This window comes from Propithecus coquereli, unplaced genomic scaffold (assembly GCF_000956105.1).
Source record: "Propithecus coquereli isolate 6110/MARCELLA unplaced genomic scaffold, Pcoq_1.0 Scaffold212, whole genome shotgun sequence".
NCBI lineage: Eukaryota > Metazoa > Chordata > Mammalia > Primates > Indriidae > Propithecus > Propithecus coquereli.
Genome location: NW_012146301.1, coordinates 5,080,647 through 5,090,057, shown reverse-complemented (window position 1 = coordinate 5,090,057; position 9,411 = coordinate 5,080,647). Strand labels below are relative to the sequence as shown.

The 9,411-nt window shown below is 39.7% G+C and overlaps 1 protein-coding gene across 1 annotated transcript in view; it reads left to right on the top strand.

Moving 5' to 3' along the window:
* SLC10A2 (solute carrier family 10 (sodium/bile acid cotransporter), member 2) overlaps positions 1 to 9,411 on the top strand; it is a 17,053-nt gene that overhangs the window by 2,312 nt on the left and 5,330 nt on the right. Inside the window, exons 2-3 of the mRNA XM_012644443.1 lie at positions 4,683 to 4,801; positions 8,955 to 9,043. Coding sequence (XP_012499897.1) covers positions 4,683 to 4,801; positions 8,955 to 9,043 — 208 coding nt within the window. The remainder of the gene's footprint in view (positions 1 to 4,682; positions 4,802 to 8,954; positions 9,044 to 9,411) is intronic.

The following is a 9,411-nucleotide window of genomic DNA, read 5'->3' as shown; positions in this document are numbered from 1 at the left end:
AAAATAAGAAATAAGAACCAAAAGTAGAATATGAAACCTTGGTAGAAAGCCTCCAGCTGAATCAATGTAGATGAGTCAGTCCTTCAACAAGTGAGAATACGCTCTACAATGGGCACACGTCACCCTCATGTATCCAGAACTCAAAACCCAGTAAAAAACTGTATACCCAAAATAAATTCCATGTAATCTCGTAAATGCTCCTTACTCAGAACCTACTTAACTTTCCTCATTCTATGAATAAACTCTGTTGTGCTATTTCCCAACGCACAAATGATGAGAAGTGGGGAAGGAAGCAGGGTGTTAGGAAGGCAAGCCTGAGTCCCACCAGGAGCAAGAGAAAAGACCAAAATGCCTACGAAGCAAAGACAACTGACGAAACACAGCAGTCCTGCCTCACTTATTCTAGGGATGTACAGCCCTGCGAATACAAGAAGGCATCACTGTATTTTAGCACAGTGAACAATGATGTTTATCACAATGGGCCTTAATAATTAAGAAGAGGTTAAATTACACTGCTGTGTAAGACAGGGACATTATGAATTGTGTCTGTTAGGGGGAAAAAAGTGTCCAAATATTTCTTTAAAACAAATTGAGTAAAACTTCAGTTATTTGGGTAACAGTTTTCCAAAACTTTTTATTTCTCTGGAGTATTTGAAAACTAAAGTGTCATGATGGTTTTCTTAGACACAATCCTATCTAACGTTTATATTTCCAGTTCTGCACTCTTGGAACTTTATCTTCTCCATCCTCACTTGAATGCCAGCAGCGGCAGTCAAGACATAATTGCTTATATTAACAGGTGCCTTCACTGCCTGAGCTCATACCACACAGTGCCAGCAAAACTATTCCACCTGGCTTTACCTTTCCTGGATGTTGTTCTTGGGAGAAGAAACCAAAACATTTCCAAGTCACCCTATTATCTCTTCTGAACCTGGAAAGCCATGGCATTTTGCAATCTCTAGAAACTTAAAAAAAAGTTACAGACAGTTATCCTTGCTCAGCGAAGTACAGCAAGTGATATTTCAGTTCCTTCTCTGACCACCCGCAGCCTGGAAAGTTGTTTGTGAATCCGATCAGTGCACAGATATTTTCGCCTAAGTTATGGCTGAGCCATGGGCATTATATGCAGGAAAAGTGTGAGGGAGAAACGAAGGTGACCTTCCAGGTGAATCTGCTGATGGCCAAGGCCCATGGTTCAGAGGACACAGAAAACTCTCACCTCCTTTGTGTCTGCTCTGTCCCCAGATACAGGCAAAGCTCTTGTCTCTTCATTTTCAGCAATGGATGGCCGCGGCCACGCCATGCAAGGACGTTTCCCTCTTATTTTCTCTGATTTCTTCTTTGGGAAATCCATTCTTATGCATTCTTCCCTCGGTTTCCCCCAATTGCCTTACTTTCTATATTCCTTTTTATTATTTTCTAGATCTTCTTTATTATATATTTTCCTGCCACATCCTTTGTTCTTTGGTGAAATATTGTTACATTTTTCAGCTTCCAGTTCAGTGTTCACTGACACTTTAGCTATTGAAGATCCCTGGCTTTCTGTCTTATCCCAAATTCAAAGCAATCCCTCCTCTGCCAACCACATGAATGTCCAGCTCCTTTCTACGCTGGGAGAACTAAACCAATGCCACTTGATTTTTCCTTTATTCTGCCTCAGAGTAACCATACTTTGTGTCTCTCATGTGGCATTTATTTTCATTTTACTCTATAATATTTATTAAATACTATAACGTACCATGCACAATGCTAACTACTCAAAATGCATTGATGTATTTCACCCTCCAAAAAATCCTCTTAAGTCAGTACTATTATTTTCTGCATTTGATAGATGATAAAATTTAGGTTCATAACTTTGGCCCAGGTGGTTGAGTCAGTGCATGTCAGAGTCAGAACTGGAACCCAGACCTATCCGCCACCCCTGTCCCAGCTCAGACACTGCTCTACATGGTTTCTGTCACTTATCACTTCTCCAGTTTCCAGCACCACCTATATGTACATCTTTTGATCCTTCAAACTTGGTGTTTCACTTCTAATATGATTGCAATCTTAATGTGTTTCATTATCACTGATTTCACTGAATTCCTCACCATTCACCAAATTTTCGTTTACTCTCTCTTTTATGTCCACACACTCACACAAAAAATTCTTCCTGGCAGTTAATAGAGCTAAAGCCAGGAACTAAAGCCAAGAGATGTTTTTATTTTCTTACACATTAGTATTTTCTCTTACTCCAACATACATTCATGGTAATATTTTTATTTTATTTTTGACATTTATGCCTTTTATAAAACTTCAAATTTTCTATGTAAAATAATTTTTTTTGCTAAGTTATTCGCCTATATTGTCCCTTCAAATTCCTTATCTGTGAGTTTTTTTACGCTCATTTTGACGGGTTTGACTTTGTTCTCATATTAGTTCAAATAGCATTGGCTTCCGGCCCCCATCCTCTTGTCCCTCGTCGTCAGGATTGTCCACTAAATCCAAGCCTTTTCCTTCTCCAACTCCTGTTGTCCTGCCTCATGGTTTTTAGGAAACTGTTCTCACCAAACTCAGAAGCATGATATAGCCTCACGAATTGCCTTAGCAATAATTCAGAATTTGGAATTTCAGAAATTTGAAAGAAAAACAAGGAGGGAAGCAGATTTCCTTCTAAAAATTTTTCTTACAGTTTAAAACAAAACAAAACAAAACAAAAAATTATCATCCTTCTCTTCACTGTGATACAGGTAATGATTTCTCCCCACACCCCCATACCCCTGTCATATTCTAGAAAACATATTGGATTCACAGGAATAAAAGTGGTTTTATTATGGGGACAACTTTAAATCCATTCTAATATATTTGAAAAAATAAAAGATAGAAAAAGAGAACAGTGAAGGAGGGGAGGAAGAAAAAGAGAGGAAAAAATCACCTTCAAACTCTAGTACTTTAGTTATAAGTAGGACACAGTGCTATTAATAACAAATTAACTTATTTTTCTGATGTAGGACTCTTTCTTAGCATCTTAGTTTGTATCTAAATTAAGTTAACCTATGACCAGAATAGATTGAACTTCTTAGTATTTTAAATGCATCTCTAGCATTGGTTATTTTTATAATATTTTGCTCTACTAAAACAAGTAATTTTATCTAAATTCTTTAAATCCATTTTAAGTCAGGTCATTTCTGGTTAAAAAAAAATTATTAGAGAAGTTAAGCCCCCTGATAGATAGACTTTGCCCCACCCTTTATTATGCCAAATCTGTGCAATTTGTCTACATGCATTGAAAGGAAATTTCTCACCTCTAGCTACTTTCCTTAGCATAAGGTAGTTGTTTTGTTGTTGTCTGGGGGGACACATGGTACAAATATTTAACATTTTCCTTCAAGGACACACATAATACCCTTAAGAAATTGCTACTCTGATAGAATCAGTGCTATAGCTATTGGGGAAAGAGCCTTCAGAAAAATTGCTCTAAGTTTCCTGATTCTATTTGTTGCAACACAAAATATACAAACTTATGGCTGTTGCTTCCAACCCAGACAGAATGTGGCTTTAAGGGCAAAGAACATGCCTCCATGACACAAGACACGTTTAGGGGGACCAGGAAGACTCACTACCCAAAAATGTCTCTTCCATTCGCCGTCATGGTACTGGAAGGGCATCATTTGGTATTAATTCCTCCATGTTGAAAGCCAAAATCCACTTACTCAGCCAGTCACACTTACTAAAATACAAATGCTCTCAGCAGGACGGATACCAGATCCTGTTTCTTGTGAACACACATTTGGTATAAATAAATTGTCAGCGGTTTACTCAGTCCTCAGGACTTGGGCCTGCACTGCCTGCCTCCATGCTTTCTTTGGTTTATTAAGTCAGTTCACTCTTCTTTTCTCAAGCTATGGCCACTTGTGCAGTAATTTTTTTTTTTTTTATTTCAGCATATTATGGGCGTACAGATGTTTAGGTTACGTATGTTGCCCTTGCCCTCCCTCCCCGCCAAGTCCAAGTTTCAAGTGTGTCCATCGCTCAGATTGTGCGTATTGCACTCTTTGTGTATGCATATACCCATCCCCTCCTCACCTCTCCCTCTCCCCCTCCCTCTTCCCCTCCCCCATGCCCGACATCCAATAGATGTTATTTTTATATGTGCACTTATGTATTGATCAGTTAATACCAATTTGATGGTGAGTACATGTGGTGCTTGTTTTTCCACTGTAATTTATCTGCTTTATGGAAACACACTGAGGCCTCCTCCCTCAGACATGCACTGTATCCCTGGGGCCCGGGAGGCCCGTCTCATACCAGATGGTCAGACGCATAAGGCCCCCTGCAGTCTTGGCTAGTATGAGTGTTTGCTATTCTCTGACTGGATGTTTGAAGAGTGGCACATCCAGGCACCTTGTATCTTGTTTAATAATGAGTTTAAATCATCATTAAATACCTTCTCTCACCCTCGAGCACAGGTGGGGAAGAAAAGATGGAGTAAGGCAAAGTAAAGAGACACCAAATGTGGCCCCTTTTGCCCAAGGCCAGTCCCTGCTCAAACTTGGGCACACGTGTATTTCCATCCCTCATGCTGGATGATGCTCCTGCTTGAGACAGGCTCTTGCAGGATTTCCTAATCATGAATTGAAGATAAAACATCTTCTCCCCTAGAAAACACGGGTGGACATGTCAACCTGCCTGTTTCCTTTCAGCATCAGCATGACCACATGTTCCACCCTGCTCGCCCTGGGAATGATGCCGGCGTGCCTCTTCATCTATACCAAAATGTGGGTCGACTCTGGGACCATAGTAATTCCCTATGATAGCATAGGTAAGTCGGTCCTCTGCAAGAGTGTTTAATGTTACCCTCAAACTCTCTGCTTATCTCCCGCTATGTTCTCAGACCAGGCTCACATCCAGCCATGATTTGCCTCCTACGCTAGTGGCAGTTTTTGCCCAGTTAGAATTTCATTGTAAAGTCCCCCCTGCACTTGGATGAGCATTGGCAGGATGTAAATTCCCAAGCCTTGATCCTAAGGGAGAATCTCCTTTTCCTTCAACTCAAAGCACCAGGGAGAGGAGGTTCCCCCGTCAGCAGTCTGGACTGAGGAGGTTTACGTGTGTGTATGTTCATATGATAATTTCAAACAGAGCCCCTGGTAGGTGACCATGAGTGTCACAGCAAAAAACTACCAGATGGAACATTGTTCGTAACACTCAGCTGTGAACCACCTCTTGATCCAGAAGTTGACTTAATGGCACAGTGTGTATTTCGTGCCCCAGACGTCAAATTTGCTGGTTATGACTCTGTCTCCCCTACTCATTTCAACTCCTGGATGTTCACCTCATCCCAAAGGAGCTTCTTTTCTGTTTCTGGGAAAACAAATGGTGGTGGGAGATTAAGTTATTGGTGTAACATCCAGATGAGGGTTAAGAGAAGAACAAGATAGTTCCTGGCTTACTGAAAGTAGGCATTTCCCACAGAACTATCATAACAGATGAGATGTAGTTGACATAGTCCATCAGTACCAATCAACAGGTATATTACATGCTAAATGGTATTTTTTTTCCATTCACCTTGGAAATAAATCCTAATGATTTGCCTCAAAAAGGTGTAAGTTTCCCACTGAATATAGGCAAAGGCCCAATGGTGACTCATCAGGATGTTTGTAAAAGGGATTCCTGTTGAGGGGAGGCTGAACTAAAATTTCTTTCATTTCTAAGAAAGTTTGGTTTTGTAATTAAATGTGATTGAGGGTATATACAACTGAGTTAGAACAGGCCTTGTGTACACTGATTGGGGATGATCTATATTGCAACCTTTTCAGATAGTCTCTTCTCTCTTCTCCATCCCCTACTCTTACCATGACCATTAGACCAAAAAAAAAAAAAGTGGTCCTCCTTGACACAACCTATGCAGTATGAGTTTTTTTTGGTACAAGATCCTTCTACAGACCCCTGGGGAACGGCTTCATATCAGATATAATCCCCTGAAAACAGATTTTAGAGTGACCTTCCATGACCACCTGCCTATGCCTCACATTTAACTCTCTGGCTGCTCCCTCGATGGACACCTTCCTTAGAGTCAAAAAATGCAATTTGATTGAATGGTGAAAACATTGTAGGCCTCTCAAAGAACCTGCCTGCTAAGTGAGGAGTTTTGATTCCACATTACTCATTTGTACAAGAAAATAATTTAAGCCTTAAAATATTCTTCTTTTGATATTCATTCCCTTCTGGAAAATGCCCCGTAAGAATTTTTTGAATAATTCTAACTAGAGTGTGAATGAATGACTTATGCTATACCGTTTAATGTGAATAAATTTTGAAAGAAAGGAGGAGAAAATCAGAAATCGATTAGCACCTCAGTTGAGGGAAAGGTCATCATAAAAAGAGGTCAAGAGTAAAAAGCAAAGAAAAAGAGGAAAAGAGAAAAGAAAAAAAGGAACAAAAAGGAAGAGCGGTTTGAAAAATAAAGATATTAACTGTGCTTGTTCAGCATAATGCTTGCCCAGGCCTATTCTCCAACTTAATGTTTTTTGCTACTGGTTTTTTTTAGTCCTTTAATATAGAAAACAAATGAGCTGACTGCTTCACAAGATGTTATCGTCACTTTATAAATGAGGAAATTGAGGCTCAGGGTAATTGTTTGATTTGCCCAAGATCACTGGGGAGCTGGAAATAACCCACCAGTCTGCTTTCCACCCTGCTCTGTGGGCAGGCACTGTGCTTAGTTCAGCTTCCACGCGGTGCTTCAGGGATTCTGTAAACACCTGCTGAGCCCCCTCAGATGCTGACATCTGGATGGGGAGGAGGCAGGCTGCACAACCGGTACCACTAGAAAAGCACTGTAGCAAATTGTCGTACTTACTCCTCTCTACCCAATATTTGTGAGTGGCTCATGCCAAGAACTTTATATCCGTTTCGTCATTTAATTGTCACAATAGCACTGTGAGGCAGACATAATTCTACCCGTTTTATGCATGAGGATACCAAAGCTCGGTGGTGGGGAGGGGGGTCAGTGATTATCACAGTTCCCATGGTTTGTGAATAAAGGTTCCAGCCCCACCACCTGAATGCATTCACCACTCTCTTCCATTCTCATTTTTCTTTCTACCTTTCTTTCCTCTGATATCTACTGTGTAAACTTGATTAAAGACCAAGTTATGGTTTCAATGGATAACTGTGAGCAGTTGCTTTTTCATCTTACAAAGACAGGCATTTTACAGAGAAAGCACAGGCATATTAGGAATAAGTAAAACAAACGGAGTCTGGAGAAAGAAAGGAGCAAGATCCCTGGCCCACTGGAGAGTAAAGAGTTACAGCCTCCACCCCTCCAGGCAGGAGCCACACACCTGGGTGGAAGGAAAGCAGAGTGCCTTTTCCAGGCAACTTCAAGTCCCTGAAAAATTCCATCTGCCCTCCTCTGGTCAGGAGAGGAGAAGCAATTCTGCCCTGGATCACAACAGGTGATCCTGCTTGCAAGTTTATCCTGTTGCCTTGGGCTGCCCCAAAGAGATAAGGACTCTTTGCAAGAGGGACCAAGCAGACCAGACACATTAAAACTACACCCAAAACCTAACCACATTTACATCCTAAGCACGGTATTTGCACCTAGATTTAAGCTACCACAGCACAAATTTATATCAAGATGGTTGTAATTTAAAGCCTACAAACTTCACAAAACTTAGCAAACCAACTAGAGACCCAAGCGAGGAAGTCTTCTCCCAAAGTAGCAGATGCAAGGAAACCCAGAAAGGATTTTTCTAGGGGATCTTACCAATACATCTGCCAACCTCTCTTTTCCATATCCTTTGTTCTATTATTTCCTCCTTATTCCCTCCTATCTTTTTTTTTTTTTTTTTTTGGTCCCTCCCTTACTCTTAGTACCCTTAGTTATTACTTAATTCTGCTGAGTAACTTCCGGACAAAAATAATTGCTGGCCGTTATATTGCCAGGAGGCCTAGAAGGCTACAAAGATATGTTTTCATCATCACTATATTCATTTTAAATTAATATCAACAGCCTTGGAATCCAGACTCTCTTTTCTATCCCTGTTGAATCTACCCCAACACTAAGCAACATCCACTCTTGGAATTTCATTATTCAATTCCACTTTCTCACTGCTTTAAAAGGATATTTGAAAAAGAAAACCCATGAAAAGTTAGAAGTTGTTGGTGTTATACTATATAAAAGCGGTTATTGGACAAATAAGTGTTAAACAGTATGTGGAAACAAACCATATGTCATAGGAGCAGCAGTAAATTAAACATGGTGAAATTGAAGTATGACTCTCTTATCTGGCTGGGTGAGCATGTTGCTACAAAGAATTATAATTACATGACAGGTCGCCAATATGTTATCTCATGGAAAATTTAAAGCCCCTTTTTCAACCTATTCTCTCTCCTCTCCACTGTAGATTTCAATAACCAATGCTAGTTTTAACCGGAAGTCATGAGCCATCAGAATGCCTTGACATCTTGAGCTCATTTTGAAAGTGTTCTTTTATTTCTTTTATTTTAAAATATTTTGAAATATTTCTTTTATTTCTACTTCCATGAAGTAACATACAGATGTAAAATATCATCTATGTACACCACAGTAACACACACACACACACAAACGTGGGCAAGGTATTTTTCTTAGGGGTATAAAGATCCAAAAACCAAATAAGCCAAGATTCTGAAAAATGGAAACCAAAATATATTGGTAGTATAAGAAACTCTGAAAAATTAACCCAGGATTTAGGGAAAGGATTTATATCATCAATAATAACAATTTTCAACCAGTAATATTAAATGATTTAGTGGAGCGGGTACAGAAGTAGAGTGAGTGTATATGTGTGTTTAATTCCATATTCTGTTTTGTACATTCGAGAAGGGAGATGAAATACTACCTAAGCCTTTTTCAGCCTGCTCACTCTTTTGTCTTTCTCTTTCTGTGTTATGTTCTGTTTATCAAATTGCTCTTCTGTCACCTTTAGGTATTTCTTTGATTGCTCTCGTTATTCCTGTTGGCTGTGGAATGTTTGTTAATCACAAATGGCCCCGACATGCTAAGCGCATACTTAAAGTAAGTATTCCATGGGTATCGGCGGCACAATTAAATGCTCCACAGTGAGAACTGAAGTGATATGGTTTTTTCATCCACTAAATTGTTTTATTCTGATTATATGATTACCTCCTAGCAGAACCTGAAGTTATTAGCCATATAGTCCACTTTTCTAGAATGTCTTCATTGTCCATCCACAGGACAAATTCCCATCTGTCCTCTGAGACACTCAATGCAAACATTGCCTCTTGGTTTTACTCTAGTCTGTTCCTACGGCACATTGCTGTTATCTCTGCTATGTGAGTTTGTGTTATAAAATATATCTAGAGGCTGTCTTAGAAAATAGAACATATCTTTCTTATCTCTGTATCCATATGGCCAGTTTGGTT